The sequence below is a fragment of the Miscanthus floridulus genome, chromosome 8 (assembly GCF_019320115.1).
Source record: "Miscanthus floridulus cultivar M001 chromosome 8, ASM1932011v1, whole genome shotgun sequence".
In the NCBI taxonomy this organism is placed as follows: domain Eukaryota; kingdom Viridiplantae; phylum Streptophyta; class Magnoliopsida; order Poales; family Poaceae; genus Miscanthus; species Miscanthus floridulus.
Genome location: NC_089587.1, coordinates 91,119,578 through 91,137,653, shown reverse-complemented (window position 1 = coordinate 91,137,653; position 18,076 = coordinate 91,119,578). Strand labels below are relative to the sequence as shown.

At 42.3% G+C, this 18,076-nt stretch overlaps 2 protein-coding genes and 1 pseudogene across 2 annotated transcripts; 2 read left to right on the top strand and 1 right to left on the bottom strand.

Moving 5' to 3' along the window:
• Window positions 1-3,033: 3,033 nt before the first annotated feature.
• LOC136476945 (uncharacterized) lies at window positions 3,034-6,486 on the bottom strand. Its single transcript, XM_066474925.1, has 2 exons — window positions 6,009-6,486; window positions 3,034-4,727 (listed from the first exon to the last, which is right to left on the bottom strand). The coding sequence occupies exons 1-2, from the start codon at window positions 6,311-6,313 to the stop codon at window positions 3,410-3,412; spliced, it is 1,623 nt and encodes a 540-aa protein (XP_066331022.1). The 5' UTR covers window positions 6,314-6,486; the 3' UTR covers window positions 3,034-3,409.
• Window positions 6,487-7,869: 1,383 nt separating this feature from the next.
• LOC136476950 (FHA domain-containing protein FHA2-like) lies at window positions 7,870-11,776 on the top strand (annotated as a pseudogene).
• Window positions 11,777-14,337: 2,561 nt separating this feature from the next.
• LOC136476952 (uncharacterized) lies at window positions 14,338-15,514 on the top strand. The gene is made up of 3 exons (XM_066474930.1): window positions 14,338-14,787; window positions 14,895-15,035; window positions 15,159-15,514. Exons 1-3 carry the CDS (start codon window positions 14,575-14,577, stop codon window positions 15,318-15,320), a joined length of 516 nt encoding a protein of 171 aa, XP_066331027.1. The 5' UTR covers window positions 14,338-14,574; the 3' UTR covers window positions 15,321-15,514.
• Window positions 15,515-18,076: the final 2,562 nt, after the last annotated feature.

Here is an 18,076-nt window from a genome sequence, read left to right as displayed (position 1 = left end):
CCTGGCAAATGCACCGGACTGTAAAAAAGTTCATCTTCATTTGGAACGAAGGAAAACTATAATAAAAATGACTGTTTCAATTCTAGAGGAAAGGAAAAGAGGGGACATGTTTAAAGCGAAGGAATCGAAAGAGAAGCTTTTATGAGGAAAGGCAATAGAGTTGTACCTTTTGAGGCAAGGAAAATTGTGCTCCAAGCGAAGAGAAAATTTTCCTTTTCCTTTTACCTATTCATAGGTCGAGGATTAGGCGCGCTCGAAGAGGTCAAGTGCTCGCCACTTAAGGTCTGTTTGTTTTGAGCCCAGCCAAAGCTACCTAGTCTCGGCATGAATCTCAGGTGTCTATGTTTGGAGGTCTGGGATTCAGATTGTTGCTTAGGAGGCCTCTATCCAAAAATACACTCAATGCTAGTCGTGTTTCCTATTCATGGGCCATGGGTCCATGGGTGAAGCTGGATTCAGACAGAGCTCGTGTGATCATTCTTTGTTTGTTTGTTATACGGCTTATGGTATGGTTATTTTTTTGTCTAAGTTTATAACATTAAAAAAGGCATTGTTAAATGGGAATTTCCTTTCTTTTTTCACACCATCAGAAACAGTTCAGAATTTAGGGAGGATGAGAGACTCAGAGTGAAGGTGCATATTGCGTACCAGGGGACAATGTGTGGTAAGGTCATGGATACATTAGACCTCACCTCATCCATAGAGTCTACATGTAAGTGTGCTATAGAGATAAACATTTTTTGGTGTTTTATGGGGCAACAAATGGTATCTTTAATCTTTTATTCTTGTTAATTTTAACATGATTTGCTCATGGTATATGAAGCTACATACAATACTTCAGAACTTTGATATTGAATCGGTAGTGGTTAAATGAATAAACGAAATATGTTGTATGACATTCTGTAAGAACATAAGTTAGCTTTGCGTGTTTGCATTTAGAATAGCTTTGATACTAAATCCGCAATAGTGAAGTGAAGAAATGCATGCTCTCTTTGTCACAAGTTATGATTAGAAGTTTGAGGTGTGGTCTAGAAAACAATAGCCTGGTTTATTATTACATTTGTAGGCTTGTGTTCTTTGTTTAATGTGGTTAACGAGGAGTTTTATTATTTAATTTGCAGAATCTCTATTGAAGCTAGCCTCGCCAAGGCTGATGGATCCCGTACAACACAAAGGTCAGGGAGTCCTCCCTCCTTTCCTCATTGGATAGAACTTTTTCAATACGAATGAACAATGTTGGAACATCAATAATTATTTTCATCAGTAAGTTAAACACAGTTCATGCTTGATCCTATGTTCATATAGTTTAGAATCTCCTACTAATTGCCTTTGTTAATAATCCTAGGTTTATGGTTTTGAACATGCAATCTTTTAAACAATTGCTCTATGTTCAACATTTCAGTTATTCAATCATCTTTTCATTCAATTCATTTATTCATACCTATGAGCACTAGATACACAGGAACCATGGCAGCACAAAAACATGTTGCATATCTATGACACATGAAAATACTTTTTAGATTAAATGAACTCCCGATATAGGAAAAATGTTGGTTAGAATTATCAACCATAACATAGCACCAACAATCTAACATCTATCATCAGAGATAGTGAAGATGATGTAGGTAGAAGCTCGGACCTTGTCCACTCTTGATTTCATTTTTAAGACCCTTAGGAATGGTTGGAGGTGTAATCTCAAGCATAGGAGAAGATTTTCCTTCCTCAACCTAACAAATACATAACCTTCTAAGTTTGGTTTAGAAACAACAGATTATTCTCATTTTGTACAGTAGTGGCTGCGGGATTTAATTTTTTTGTTTACATTTGTCATTTAGACATCGTTGAGATAGGTACAGAATCATATATCTCTTTTGTTTCAATAAAGACAACTATATTATATATGTTTGCAATAGTGGTTGTAGAATACTATATAGTGACATGTCTTTGACAATAAAACCAAATGATGGTTATCCCCATCGCACTCATTGCCATTTAGTACTTGTAGTAATTCACAAGATGATAAATAGCTTATTAATTCTACACTTCTTGGTGTTCTGTATGGTTTCCTAATCGGTGATAATGTACATGATGGAGTATGCAGCCATCATAATCTGGTATAGAAAATCCTAGACATCTTAGAGATCATGGAGGCTCAAATGTATTGGGCAAAATAAAAATATATTATGTAATCAATACTTAAATTTTTTTATTATCTTGTGTTTTGCTATTCAGAATTCATGTTTTATGTTAACTTATGTTATCCTACAATGCCGTGGAACAATGGGCTCACAAGGTTTTGAAGATGAGATGAGTGGGTAGCCAGGTTTGGGAGAAGAGATTACCATAATGATTCGTTAATATAAAATTCATCACTAATTCATTCAAATTCTTGTCAATGTCATATTTCAATAAATAAAAATATGTCTCATCATACAAAGACGCTACAATTCCAACATTTCTAGATGATTGATTTTCTTTATCCGGGTATAATTTCATGGTGCATTGTATGCCTCTTACAATCTATTGGCTATAATTACTCTGCAACGATGTAGAAAAAGAAAGAAATAATGATCACGGGTCTCTCTTAATTGTATAGTTTTAATATTACATTTTCTAGTATTATGAATGTTCTTTTATTTTTTGGTTCACGGCTATTGAGCTACAAATGTATGTTATGAGAAGAACTATAATTTGACCTTGTTTGGGATGCATGGATTTCGTGAAAAGTTCAGCATTTTTCTATTAGTCTAGAAAACAAATCTATCCTTAAGGGATGCATGAATTTCGCACTCTGGTAGGGGTGGTTGGTTGGTGGGGGGCGCTATGCATCATACAAGGCCGAGAGTGTTTTCTCCAACGGAACTACAGAAGGAATGGAATCGAAATGTTCTTCTTGACTAGTTCCAGAATATCCTTCAGGTTTGCAGTGAGCTAAACATGCTTCACGAAGTTGGGCAGGTCGCAGAAAACCAGAGAAAGGGAAATCACACGATTGCAGAACTGTAACATTATTTGGCTCAACAAAGCGCACAACCTTGTAGAGAGCTTCAAGAGCAATCCAGCAAGGGCAATGCATTCCTGTAAATTATCCCTTGAGCTGACACTCGAGAGTTAAGAAGACCAAGTCCCACACTTCTCACCTCTCATTAGCTACGGGTGTCAGGAGGGAAAAAAACGATGTATTTTGTAATGGCAACCTGTCTAACCCTTCAGTAGAGGATTACAGGGTAAATAACAGCAATTCCTAACATATGGTACCCTAGAAAAGAATGACTAGAGCACAGTTCATGACTAGAATGCATTTACAAATGCAACTAAAAAGGATAAAGGAAAAGAAAAAGAAATGCAGCATGGAACTGAGTAAACCAAAACATGTTATCTCTGTATGATTCCTGGGCAGGCGAATGCATCAAGTTATCCACTTCGAGGTAACTTGAGCACGCTGCCTGGGTTTCATGGGAGTTTGGGACAAGTTCCTCTTCTTCATGTTCGACGAGACAGTCGGGCTGAAATAATCTTGGCTCTTCTGTGAAATGGCTGCAGCCTGCAGATGTGGTTTCCTTAAAGGAATGAAGGTCTGTGACTTTGAAGGAAACCCTCTAGAAGATTCAACACTTTTAGGCGAGTCCCATTTGCTATGGTTCACAAAACTCTGTGATCTACCAACCATCTCGGTTTTCTTTTCCTTTGGACTTGGAATGTTCCGGCTTTCCCTTGTTTCAGCGGAGTACATTGTCTCCTCTCCGCTGCTAAAACCATTCTTCTCATCTCCTAATTCGGATATCGCAAGTGGGGAGGAACTGGACTGCACCTCACTCCAGCAATTTTCTTGGTAAGCAACATTGTGAAGAGTGCCACAGTTCATTTGCACATTAGATGGTTGTGTTCTGTGTGGAGCTTGCCTGTTCGCCTCATTCTTGTTCTCATCGGGCATCATTTGCTTTAAGGGAAGGGGTAGGCGAATAGATCTTGAATGCTCCACAAGTGAAGTAACTTGCTCTTTCTGAGGTTTGCAAATTTTTGAGGTCAGCTCATGTTGCCCATGGAAAGAATGTGAGCCAATCGAATCCTTTTCGCCATGTGAAATCTTGGCAGATGCTGAACTGCATGCTCCATGCTGCCATGTTGGTCTTGGTGGCATCTGTGATGATGACAAGACATCACCACCTTCTACCTCTGTGGACTTAATATAACGAAGATGACCAAGGGAAGAACGCCCACTTCGTTCTCCAGAGGTTGTCAATCGTGCAGGAGTCATCATCGGCTTGCTAACATCTTCTAATCTACCATTCCAGTGTTGTTTTAACCATTCACATACCGCAGGGATAGGGATCCCAAACTGTGTGGGCACATCCTTTTTTGATGTACAAAGGGCAGTTGATGATGCAGCAGCATACCCATTAGGTGTAGAAGGTGCAATCTTCATGGGATCACAGACCATAAAAGCTAGATTGCCATGCATATCAAACCCAGCAGATCCAGGATGCCACAAGACTTCATCAACTGAGAACTTTATAATGTTGTCTGTAGCTATTACAACCTTCCCCTCTCCTACAGCCAAATCATTTCTGTTGTGGCCCAGTAGCAAAACTGTACTGCCAAGGTCCAAGCTGGGGTTCAAGCAAGTTTTCAAAAAATGAGGCTGTTGCCCATGTGAACTCAGGTCATCATCCACGACGTCAAGGCCAACTATTGTAAGGTCAAGAATAGAACTGGTAATAAAGAACCTGAAATGAAGAAATACAATGTGGAGAGTAAGTAACATGGCAAAGGCATGGAAAACAAAGCCCCACGTGAGCTCAGAACACTTATACTTATTTAGCATTATAGTATCTTTTTTCTGCACTATTTTCTTTTAAATATTTTATATCCTTTCATCATTTCATACAACTGAACTTTTGAATGTTCGAGTGCTGGCCAATAAAGTGCAAGTCCAGAGGAAAATTTAGGCTGATCCCATGTTGAACTAAGAATGCATTAAAACATGTACTGTGCTCATCAATTAAGTGAATAAATAGATCCAAGGACCACTTTTCAGGAGATATTACTTGCCACAGGTTCTTTATGTACCCAGTAGTCAATCTGCAACCCAGACTTGAAAAGGAATTTATGCGAGATTGTACATAAACAGAAAGACATTCCAACGCTAGACAACCTAAATTTGAAAAGAATTTATGCTAGTTTATACAAACCAGCTTTAGCCCCCCGTCCCTTACAGAATGGCAGTAAAGCTTTCTGACTTGCATGTCGTGCAGTCAAGCTGAGAGCATGCGACAGTGAGCATACATCTCTCGTGTTACACTGGTCCATATATCTACTGATAGTAGATCTTTAATCTCACAAAATCCTATCAATAATAAGGTAGCAGAATGCCAGAATGCATTTATATTGGCACGATCTGTTCCTCACCAACCAAACAAAACGGAAATCCTATCCCCACCGGCATGTACTGTTTTTTTTAGAATTAATACTCGCATGTACTGTTGCCACAATAACTAAGCGCAACAACGACAGAAAGATTATCTAAGTCCACATGACCACAAGCCAAAAATAATCTTCCGAACCATATGGTCTTATGGAAGTCAACCCCAGCGCAATGCCCCCAAATCTCAAGCTTCCACGCAAACAAAACCTCTTTTCTCAAATGCAGGAAGGACGACAGGATCGCAAACAAAAGCGGAACGGATCACAAAAAAAAGGTTTATTTACAGCTAGTATTGCTGCAAATACTATTGCACCGGGGAATTACAACTACCAGCTTTCAATTAACTGTAAAAATAGATCCTTTTACACCGAGGCAAGGACTCAAGGTCCAACTGTCCAAGTACGAGTGCAGCACAAATAAAATTGCCGAAACGCACATTCTAACCCAAAATCCATTCTAGAGATTCCCGGGGGGCGATGAGCTCATCCCAAAAATCGAATCGCCAGACACCAAATTGCAATTTCAAGCAAAGGCACGAGGAAGCTAAACAGGGGATACCAAGAAATGCGCTGGGTTCTAATACCTCTGCGGCACCAGGCGAGCTAGGAGACGGCCGTGGCTGAGCCGGACCTCAGCAATGCCCGCCGCGGCGGCCGATGGGATGGTGCCGTGCGTGGTGAGCAGGAGGCCGCGGTGGATGAGGAACCCACTCCCACCTTTGCCTCCAGCTCCTCCTCCTCCTCCGCCTCCGCCGCCGCCGCCGCCGCTGGGGAAGGATACGGCTGCTACGGCGGCGCCCTTTGCGGCGAGGAGGCTGGACTTGATCCGCTCCAGCTTGGCCCCGCGGGAGCAGAAGCACCACCCCGAGCCTTTGCCCAGGATCTCCATCCGGCGCCTCTTGCCTACCCCCCGCTACGGCTGCTGCTGCTACTCCGGCGAGCGGCGGCGGGCCACGGACGGCGACGCCGCGCGGCTCGTATGGACTCGTTTCGCTTTCGTGCTGAGCCTGAGAGAAGGGGACGGGAGTCGTGGCGTGGCCGGGCCTCACACAGCGAACGTGACACAGTGTGTGCTCATGTCATTTGTCAATGTCCTGTGTGATTAGTCACAAAAAAAATGTCCTGTGTGATTATGATTATTGCTGCCACCTTGACCCCCTGGTTTCTTCCTGTGACCCCCTGGTTTCTTCCTGTGACCCCCTGGTTTCTTCCTGGGATGGGATACTCTCCACGATGCTCATGTGACCTTGCATTTGAACTTAAACCCCCTGTAATATTAAAAAAAACCTTAAACACCTTGCTTTGAATTTTTCAAAATTATTTTATGTAGTACAACTAACTTCATGGTTTTTTATATTTGTTCTTTTAAAATTAAAACGTCTAAATGCTCCAAAGAAGGCCGAGAGAGAAATATCCATGTTTATGGTCGTAATATTTCTTCCCTTCTAAAGAAATTTGAATGTGTGATTCTCTCTATGAGGTTATTTTCAAACAAAGTAGTATATGTATTTAAGCGAGATCATAATAGCAGCTAAGTTGAAAAAATAAATATTTTCCTCAGGAATGTAGTACCGAAGTAGATGTTTACACAAATATCTACACCTATCTTTATGAAACCCGTACTTGAACCCCAAGCCATGCGAACACCTTCAGACATTAGTCATCAGATATTGCGATTGATAAAGTTATCACAAGCGCCTCATCATTGATCGTCCCATCATGTACCACTAAATAAAAAGTGTTGATTCTTCATAAAATAGATTTAGAAAAATAAGAGCTCTCGACTCTCGTACCAAGTCTATAATTTGAACTCGAGAGCCCATGTTCCACTTGAGTTATGTTAAGAAAAAAAAGAAAAAGAAAAACTTAGCATGTTGCAATCATGTCTATTTTTAAGTTATGTTGCATTTCCTTCTGTAACAAATTATTATTAATATAAAAGTGTCTATAATAAGTAAAGTGTTTAGAAGCAAAAGAAAAAAGGAAAGGAAAGAAAGAAAAACCGACAAACAATGAACCAGTCTCATGGGCCGCTCTCTCCCGGCGAACCAGCGTAGTGATGCGCGTGCAGCTGCAGAAAAAAAAAAGACAAATCAGTCGGCCCAGTAGCCATGGAAGAATTGCTCTCCTGAGGTGTGCTCTTCTGCTTGCTGTTTTTCTTCTCCCGTTCACCTCGCCGTCGACGGGGCCAGGCGACCGGACACACCCTTGAAGAGACCGGCGCTGCCCTACTAGCAGCTTCCCGGGTTTCGTCGGATCTTTAGCCGGCGACGAGCACCCACCGCACCAGGTATGCCCTCTCTTCCCTTCCTTGCGTGCAAAACTGAGCACCCGAACCCTAACTTAAGCTATCTGTCTATCTGTATTCGGATCTGATCTAATCTCAAGCGTAAGTGTATCCTACTAACTTCGTTTTTGTGGCAACAATTATCGGGTGTGCCGCTGATGCCCGACGTCAAGGCCGCCCCTTGGGCGCCGGTGCAATGCCCGGCGGGTCTTCAGGCGCAGATGGTGAAGTGGATGCAGGATTTGCGAAGCTCCAGGGAGAGGATTTCGAGTACTACATGCAGACATACTCCATCATGCTGGGACGCAACAGCAAGAAATCGACAGTGGATGTGGATCTCTCGAGCCTCGGTGGGGGTATGAACATCTCCCGCCACCACGCTCGGATATTCTACGACTTCCAGCGCCGCAGGTTCGCGCTCGATGTCATTGGCAAGAACGGGTGCCTTGTCGAGGGTGTCCTGCACCTTCCAGGAAATCACCCTGTGAAGCTTGATTCTCAGGATCTGCTGCAGATTGGGGACAAGAAGTTCTACTTCCTACTCCCAACGAGGTCCATCTTCGCCTCAGCTGCTGCTGCTCGGCATGCTCCTATTGTTCCACCGCAGCTTCCTCCACCATCGTATGCACATGCACGGCCAGGCCGCCCTCGTTTGTCAGAGTTTCATGATCGCTCCTTCGAAGGTGATTATGGTCGAGAGGTTGATGAGATTGGGAATGGTATCAATGAAACTGTGATGAGGGGAAAGCTGATAAAGAGAAACAAGAAGTCTTCTGTAGACTTGGATATCTATGGTGGGCATAGAATCAATGTGGAACCAATAGGAACACTAGGTGAAGGTACCATCTGTACTACATATGTGTATTTCTATTGGATATGATTTATGTTTCCTCATCCTCCTGTTGAATAGTGAAAGGAGCATATAGTATAAATGCCTAAATGGTGATTGTTCGTAGACAGTCATTCAATCTAGTTGTGCATTGACTTCAGAACACATAGTAATAAGGATATGCCAACATTCCATATTAGTGGATAGGATAGAATATACACAGCCTAACAAAACTTGATGGTTAAGGGAACTTTGGTAACTCTTACTTACAATGAAGGATGCTTATGAATACTTTCTTTACAGAAATATAGCACTTTGTTAATGCTGATGAAAATCCTATGCTAAAAAAACTTTTTTTTGTTACAAGAGTACCTTATAATATTTTATATATGTATTCGCACAACTGGAAGTCTCTTTTATGTTCAAATGTAGTTGTATCTCTTTTATATATGTCTTCCTAATATGAAATTCTAGCAATCTGAATGCCTTACCTTGGCTGGATAGTAATAGTATAGTGGGGCACACAGTAAATTACTACTAATAATATTTTTATTGTTTACGGGATTAAAAATAAGTAAATGATGCAATGAAAGTTTGTCAATCCTGCTGTCCCTTGTTGCTGTTGCTAATTATAGATCTTCTATTGGAAACACTTGTACTGTATTCTTAATTTTTAGGGTTATTTCCATTGGGAGGAATTTTTTTTATCCACAGTGCTGAAATAGCTCATTCATGGTACCTCAATGGTCTTCCGTTTGTTTTGCAGACAGTAGAACAGAAATAAGATCAAGGGGTGACAGGGATATTGACAACCAACAAGCCTTTCAAGCAGAAGAGAAGGATGTTGTGTCATCTGTTGCCACAGTGTTATCTGACCTCTGCGGCCCTGGAGAATGGATGCCCATGGCAAAACTCCATACAGAGGTTTGTTATGCAAATCAATAAAAATATATACCTCTGCCATTTCGATGCTGAAGTCATTTTTTTTTATCTCTTGCCCTGATTAGTCCCAATTGTCTCCTGCTACTTAACCAACCGAATCATCAAGGCAAACATACTAGTGTTATCATGTGTTTATAAACTGATGGATGAACCATAGGGCTACATCATTAAGGAAATGGAATTTGGATTGACTACATATATGACTATGCGAAACTTGTGGGCACAAGCCAATTGGAAATGTTAGTCAAAATGCTAGCATTCCTACCCTGTAAGATCACCATGTAATAGCCTATGCTTCCATCTGAAATAGATAATCCTGATCATCAGCAGTACAATTCTAATGCACACATTATTTGGACTTTAGCCTAGGTTACGTTGCCTTTTTCCTATATCTTGTGTTAGCAGTCATTGTCATGCCAAAGCTTTCCTCAAGGCGTATACAGCTGACCTGAGAAAAACTCTGAAGTACATTAGAATCATTTTATCTGTGCCTGTAGGCTACAAAACTGCTAGTATATTTACTCATTACTTGGTCTGCTAGCACCTAGACCCATACAACTAACATTATTAAGAAACACAATTTACTTACACAGTATGTTGCCTAATAGACTGTTGTGGGCGTGGTCCCAACATCCGCAGCAGTTGCACAGAAATTACTGAAAAAGCAATGTAGCACCGAGCTGTTGTAGTGGCAAGATCCTTTTCACAATAAGCTGTAATTTATGAATGCAGATTTTTAGTTGGGTTATTTTCTTTTAGATATTCTGTGCACTAGTTATTGATTTTCTTAGGTTTCAATATTATTTATTTTGGTTCAAGACAAGTTATCCCTGTCAAGGTATTGTAATGTATCCAGTAGCAAGCAAGTAAAGATAGATTGTTCTATTCCATCCCCAATGCTTATTTCCCCATCTGAGTGTACTCCTTCTGTTCTTCAGTGTAATTCATATTTTAGAATAAGAAAGTTATCAAAAGTAGAGTTTGACTATTGATTTCGCCTAGATCATGTTACCAATTGCTCCAAAATCAACATTGTTTTTAATTTTTGAATATGAATCTATGCAACCTTTGTACATTGAACATGCATATAATGTAACTAATCATTGGTCAAAATTTATGAAGTTTGACTTTTTTTTTTGAAACAAAATAACGCCTACATTGATCCGCATGGGGAGTAATATTCTAACCAATTTCTAAATATACCCTGGTCTCCTTAAAGTGATGTCATGTGCTATTAGTTGCTCAGCATCTTGTCTGTCCGTTCTCACACGTGGGAGTGATATGTGGTACAAGTCCAAAAATCCAGGGCTAAAATCAGGCAGAGTAAGGTTATCTATTATTTAGAACCTATGCCTTTCAGTTGTGCAGTTTGTACCTTGTACGAGCACGGCAGCACCGAGAAACTGAAGCTTTGGTCCTCTTTTACATGAGATGGTGGTTTCTTAGTTATGATTTATGGTTACTAATTTACTATGTTATTTAAGAACCCTTCAGTATCTGTTTCAAGAATTTATGTAGTTGCTTTTAATTTGCTCCCTTGAGCTGCTCATATAGGCCATCATTGATGTTCCACTTGCCATTGATGGAACTTTTCTTTATCGCTTTATCTACTTAATACCTTTAGGTTTTGCTTTCAAATATAGCATGTGATATGCATTTTCCTAAATTCCTTTGTTTCGTCTAACTGTTGTACTTGTTGCCACATCCAAATTATAACTGTGTTTGATTACTTGCAGCTTCTTGATCAGTTTGGCAACGTGTGGCACCCCAGCAGGGTCCGAAAGTACTTAACACAAGACGACTGGTCACCAACGGAGACGAAGGGCAGGCCTTGGTTTGGCCTTCTGGCGCTGCTCAGAAAGTACCCAGAGCATTTTGTCATCAACACAAGGTCAAAAGGCAGAATGACCTCGGAGTTCGTTTCGTTGGTCTCCTTGCTCTCCTAGAGGGAACTAGACTGGGAGGGCATGCTGAGGAAGTAATAGGCACACTGGCTCCCTCCATTTCCAGTCCGTGTTCAGAAGGGTCGGAGGTGTACTGGCTCTCATTTGCCCCTTGTTTCGGCAGCTGTTTTGGACCCTGCTGTACTGTATGTCGTGTGTTTGAGCAGCTGTACTGGACCGTGAGTCTGACCATCTGTGTAATGTCGGCAGCAGTATATGGAAGCATGAGTCTTAAGTCTTAACCTATGCTAGCAACTTAACAACAGCTCGATTACCGTATCCAGTATGTATATCCAATGTCATGTTTGAAATACTTGTAAACTAACTGTTGTCTGGTGTCCTCTTCTCAGCAGCTTTCCGGTTGAAACTACATGAGTTTCTCGCCGGAACGAGTAGAAATGTTTTGTTACAGGCTTGAGCTAGGTGCACCTCAGGGCTTGTTTGGATACACTTATATTCACTTCAGTTCATGTGTTTGAGTGGATTGAGTAGAAATTAGTTAATTTTTCACTCTAATTCATTCCAACACATTGTGGATTGATGTGGATATGAGTGTAGTCAAACAAGAACTGAATGAGTGCATGATCCACAGCAGAAGGTAGACGCAACAACAACAACAACAAAGCCGTTGTCGTGAAATTAATCAGGCAGGCTCGCTCGCTCCTAACTTACCTCGTAAATGAATCAAGTTCTATATGCCTTATGTTCATGAGTCCACGTTTACATATTTTTCTATATAGCATTGTTGGGTGACTCTGTTGTTGTCTTTTTTCTAAGTTTACATGAGATAGCAAGTTGACTTTGCTCTGGAGGGTCCCTCATCATGAAGACCTAGCTCCTCTTTCTTCTCTCCTTTACATAGGAAAGAATGATGACATGTATTCTATGAGTAGTTAAGTACTCCCTCCGTTCTTGGAAGACGTTTTAGTTTTTCTAGATATATTGTTTTTACTATGTATCTAAATCATAATGTATATCTAAGTACATAGAAAAGCTATATACTCACTCTGTTTCAAATTACAAGATATTTTGACTTTTCTAGAAGTATTTAGATATACACTATGTCTTGATGTATAGATAAAAAAAAATGTATCTAAAAAAACCAAAACGCCTGGAGAGAATATCTAGAAAAGTGAAAATGTCTTATAATTTAGAATGGATAGGGTAGGAATTATTGGAGCGCAAATGATCGAAATCAAGACACATGTTCTCCATACCGCAAAAATGGTAATGCTATGCGTCTTACGTCCGACGCGAGCTCGGACGCTCCCGTAGGCCCACCGCCCACGCTCATGCGCCCCCCCCCCCCCAAAAAATGCCCTGCCACCCAGGCGTCTATCCTCTTCCTCACCACGCCACTCATCCTGTTTACCTCCCTCTCTCTTTCTCCACGGCGGCCCTCTCTCTTCGCGACAGTGCTCGCAGATGCCTCATCGGTGGTGATGCTTGCCCCTCGCAACTCCCTCCCCACGCCGCGTTGCCTCATCGCCATCCGCGGCGGCGTTTGCAGCTGCCTCCCGCACGCCTCACAGCCTCGTCGTCACCTGCGGTCGTCCCTCCTCGGAGCGAGCTCGCCGGCGTTGGGGACGCGGTCCTCCCTGCTCAGCGTCGTCCATGCCCCTACTTAGCCACCTCCCCCATTCGCACGCTCGCCTACTGCCACTCTTCCTCTGCTGCTTCGCCACAGCCGCCGCTCAGGCCCCTCGCCCACCACTACCATCCTGGGCGACCTGACTCTTCCGTTCAAGATGGATGTGACAACGGTAAAGTCCAGATGTTTTATGTATTTATTTCATTTGTTTCAATTATTTGTTTCTCTTGTTGTGCGGTGGATTTTGTTTATTTTTATGGGATTTCTATTATGATATTTGCTTGCCCTTCTCTATAGGATTTGTGATGTTTCAATTTTTGATTTTGCATGTTGCAATGGTTGATTTTGAGATGTTAAAGTGGGAATCGGTGTTGCCATGGGGGTATCGTTCCTCGCCGGCTGACTTCGTGAAGGCAACGCTTTCATGTTGTAGATGAATGAATTTAATGTTGCAGTAGCTTTTGTTCCGATGTTGCAACAAGTAATATTTCTTTGTTACATTAGTATTTTTTGTTGTTGCATGAGTTATTATCGAATGTTTCAATAGCTGAATTGTAAAGTCTCCCTTTTACAAAAAAAAAGGGATTCCGATCGGATGTCGCATGAAACATCACCGTTTGTTCTAGCAGGAATTCATTTTTCTTAGAATCTGATGGGATCGTATGATGTTATTTTATCATATATTTCTCGTTGTTACAAACGATAACTTTTGATGTTGCATCTCGCATTGCTTTGTGTTGCAAAATCACTTTTGGTCGGATCACTTGTGACATGCGGATCCTCCAAGCCACCATAGTGTCAGCTGTTGAGCGCACAGGCCCCACCGTCGTCGAACCATGCGCCGTCCGCCGGATCCTTTTGCCGCGCTCTCCGACGGTTGCGCATCTTGAGCATGGGCACGAGTTGCGAGGTGAGTCCCTTTGCCTCCACGCCGCAAATCTCGTCGGCTCAGGCACTGGCACCGATGGGAGGAGAAGCAGTAGGGGAGAGGATAATGTTGTGTTTGTGAAACGAGAGCAGGAGAGAGGATAAGACACTGCTGGATCCATAGGAAGGAAGCAGTGCGCAGATAAGCATGGTGCAGGATTTTTATTTGTTTGCATATTAACGTTCCAGCAGGAATTTACATCGTCCGATGCTAAGCACCTGGATGGGAAGTCCAGGTAACTCCGGAAAAAAGACATGTTCTGCATCTCTTTGAGCTCTCTCTGTTCTCAGTAGTATTCCAACAATCTTGGCCGCCCATGTGTCCGACGCACCTACACCGGGCAACACCGAGCATCGAGGCAAGTTGAAGCGTCGAGATCAGCATACATTGCTCAGGCATCGCTCCACGGCTTGCAAGCATGGATGATTCTTTACCTCTCACGACACGGCATTGCGGGTGCTCAGTGGGGGCATCTCTACGTACGTGGCGCACCGCGCACCTTTTGGTAGCTAGCTAATAATTTCACACGACGTCTAGCTAGATCGAGAAATTGGAGCAACTCAATAAAGGAGCTAGAGTGATTCCGGCAGCCGAGGACGAGTGGACGACAAGGCCGGCACGCGGGATCACATGGGCGACGCCGGCGAGACGCGGGCGCTGCGGCTGGCCGCCACCGCGAGGAAGTGGCTGGAGGACGTCAGCGTCGACCGCGAAGGCCACGTCCACCCCGCCGTAGCTAGCGGGGGAAAGGCGCTCACCGCGCTCGCGACTGCCGGCGCCCGCGTCTCGCTCGCCGAGCCCGGCCTCGTCGTCTGCTCGCTCCGCGTGCGCGCGCCGCTCACCGTGCGTTGCCTTGCCTTGCCTGCCGACGCGAACGCGCGTCTTGGATGCTCTCTGAGCCCGGATCTGATCTGGTGCTTTCTTGTTCACGCGCGCGCGCGCGCATGCAGGACGCGGAGGGGAGGTGGCACGCCGGGGCCATTGCGACGGCGGCGGACAACGTGTGCGCGGCGGCGGTGTTCACGGCGCTAGGCGAGGACGTGCTCACCGTACAGTACGGCCTGTCCTACTTCTCGCCCGCCCATCACGAAGTACGTGCCGCGTGCGTCGTACACCACGGCATGGTCAACAGTACACACACACCACACCAAATCTTCCATTTTTATCAACGCCACCTGATTCTGCGTCACTGCTCCGGCCGGCCTCAACTGCAGGAGGAGGTGGAGATGGACGGGCGAGTGGTGGGCCGGAAGGGGAAGATGGCGGCTGTGACGGTGGAGGTGCGGAAGAAAGAGTCTGGCGAGCTGGTGGCAACCTGCAGGCAGTGGATGGCACCTCTCGGGACAACAAAGAGGAACACAAGCAGCAAGCTCTGAATAAATGCGAACATCTCTCGCAACGCAAGTATCAGGGCATGTGATTCACATGAAGATCTTAGTATATTTCAGCACATGTTGGATCAAAATGTTGGTAGCAATACATCTTCACGGCATCAGTGTACGAGTATTGAGCACATTCGATCTACTACCCACCGAGTGAAGGGCCTTCTGAAAGGAACAATTCTTGAGCATGGCCACATGCCCCTGAGATAGCCCACCAAGTTGTGGTCCATGCCTCCATGGACCCTATAGTTTTTATTGTATTGAACGGCTTCATCACAAGGGTCAGATCCGACATCCGAGAGCATTATACTCCCTCCGTTCCTTAATATAAGCCATATAGTTTTTAGCACTAATATTAACGCACAGTTTGGGGAAGGATGTGAGACCGAGAAAAAAAAGGAAAACCAGGCCATCTTCTCTCTCCCAATCAGATTGCTTCCTAAATCTAAGGGATTGGTTGGGGCATGTGTTATGTACGGTGGGAAGGTTTCCAAACTAATCAGCGTGGGAGCTGATTCGTACCTATATTTTGAAATTTTTTTAGAAATCTATATGACTTATATTAAAGAACGGAGGGAGTACCTGCCTAGCTTCAGTTGGGGCCACAAGGTTGCTGCACTCCTATGTGCCACTGCCTTTTATCGCTGCCCTTGCAAGGCCTGTTAAGCTTGGGCCTTCCCAGCGAGGCCTGCTGAGCCGGGGCCTTCCCCTACTTGTTAAACGCAAACATCGTATAAAAAGAAAATAATCCATGAGCTGCATGTTAAACACAAACATTGTATAAAATCAAATCATGAATAAGCTATTTCCCTATGTTTGAAATACTAGCAAACGTGGTTATACGTTGCAATGAAACTCAATAAGTACATAAATCGGGCTCCATATCATTGCTAGAAATCGGACTCCATATCATTGCTAGACGAGATTTGTTCTAACTCGTATGGTCCTATTCGCCTCTCTTATAATCCGTCTTTTTAGTTTTTTTAACTGGAACAGTGTTTTTCTCTCACAACAAATCAGTCGGAACAGTGTTCCAGCTTATTTTTTCAGCGAAGCTAACGTGGCCTATGAGTGTAGGTCATGAGCCTGGGTCACATACAAGATACAAAGGACGTGACCCAGTACATATTAGAAATGGGATCTTGTATCCATTACCTTTAGACACAAGTTGTTATATCTCGTATAAGTATGGATCATAAGTGTGAATCAAGTAAAACAAGCGGGACAGAAAAAACTCTCCACTATTCAGATAGTTAGGGGAGTTGGACAAAGAAATGTGATAAAATTTTGGCTCTTTAATATCAGGTAGCAAACAAACCCACACGTGGCGACCGGAGAAAAGCTCTCAAACGTTCATGATAGACCGACGACGAGAATAATAAATATCTATTTATGTTTTTACTCTTTTTAGTTTCAATTATATAATTTTTTTATGATAACTAACATTTATAATATAGGTTAATGTGGTAATAATATATGCCTTGGTAGTTTTTTTTTCTCATTGCAAAGCACATAAATATTTAGACGTAAATATATCGTAATTTTAGTTTTCATATTATGCATGTATTATTATAATTCTAATCTCCTATTAAAGTCAACACGGAGTTAGTTGCCGATTAACGTGTCAAAGATTAGCCTGTCTGCTGGCGATGATTATGATGATAGACCTCTTTTGTTTTTTCATATGCTAGGCCTCGTCAGGGATTATATAGATACTTTTATATAGATCAGATAAAATAAAAAACTGTTCAAAATTTTAATTTACTGTTTAATTAGTCTGACCATCCCTCTAATTGTTCAACTGAATGGTTGAAAAAACAGCAATGACAAAAAAAAAAAAAAAATCAAGCGGAGGAAACAGAGAAAAAACGAAAAACACCACCGTGTGCAGTCCGAGCAGAGGGCGGACCAAAAGGCTGAAACAACGGCAATGATGGAGTCCCAGTACGGAGAGGGGACCAAAAGCTGAGAGGAGTCCGGGTTAAACAGAAAAGAGCGACACGGACATGGACAGTGCTAAACAGGAAATTAAAATGCGGTATAAATAAAACGTGGACACGGAAGGAAGGTTGGATGAGAAAATTTTGTCACTCTATTATTATTAGCAAAATTATCCGTGTGTTGCAATGGAAGATGGTCCTAAATATTTTATAGTATAAAGAATTAATGATGACATCATGCATTTCAATTAGTTGTACGATTCTATTCTATATCATAGTTGGACACACGCTACTTATATTTCATACTCACGTTGTCGATCCCTGAATGTCCGTGCCTCGTAACGGGATTTATATCTTGCGTCATCATTCTAATGCATTTTAGAATTACACTATCCAATTCGCATGAGTACGGCTCGTAAGTACAAGGCAATTAAATAATTAAGATTTTAATCTCTAATTCATCATATATTACTAACTCTTAGTTTTTTTTGAGCTTCACTAACTCTTACTACCTCCGTTTTCGTTTACTTGTCACCGAATTTTTACTGTAGCAATTTTGACCATACGTTTTTTTCTGTAAAAGATTTTTAGATATATCAAGTTTTCACATATATGATTCTTTATTGAACATACTTCATTAGTGTTATATACATTGAAGTATCTAAGATTTTTTAGAAAAAAAAGCAGATGGTCAAATTTATTACAGTAAAAAGTTGCTGATAAGTAAACACAAACGGAGGGAAGTGGTAAAATTAGCTGGCAAACGAACTGTATACAAAAGTGACGGACGGAAGTCAGTAGACAGACAAA

Excerpts from the sequence above, each read along its gene's own strand:
- LOC136476945 (XM_066474925.1), bottom strand. The coding sequence starts at position 6,313 with ATGGAGATCCTGGGCAAAGGCTCGGGGTGGTGCTTCTGCTCCCGCGGG. Across the intron at positions 4,728-6,008 it reads GCTCGCCTGGTGCCGCAGAG|GTTCTTTATTACCAGTTCTA; the intron begins GTATTAGAACCC and ends TCTTCATTTCAG.
- LOC136476952 (XM_066474930.1), top strand. The coding sequence starts at position 14,575 with ATGGGCGACGCCGGCGAGACGCGGGCGCTGCGGCTGGCCGCCACCGCG. Across the intron at positions 14,788-14,894 it reads GCGTGCGCGCGCCGCTCACC|GACGCGGAGGGGAGGTGGCA; the intron begins GTGCGTTGCCTT and ends GCGCGCATGCAG. Across the intron at positions 15,036-15,158 it reads TCTCGCCCGCCCATCACGAA|GAGGAGGTGGAGATGGACGG; the intron begins GTACGTGCCGCG and ends CCTCAACTGCAG.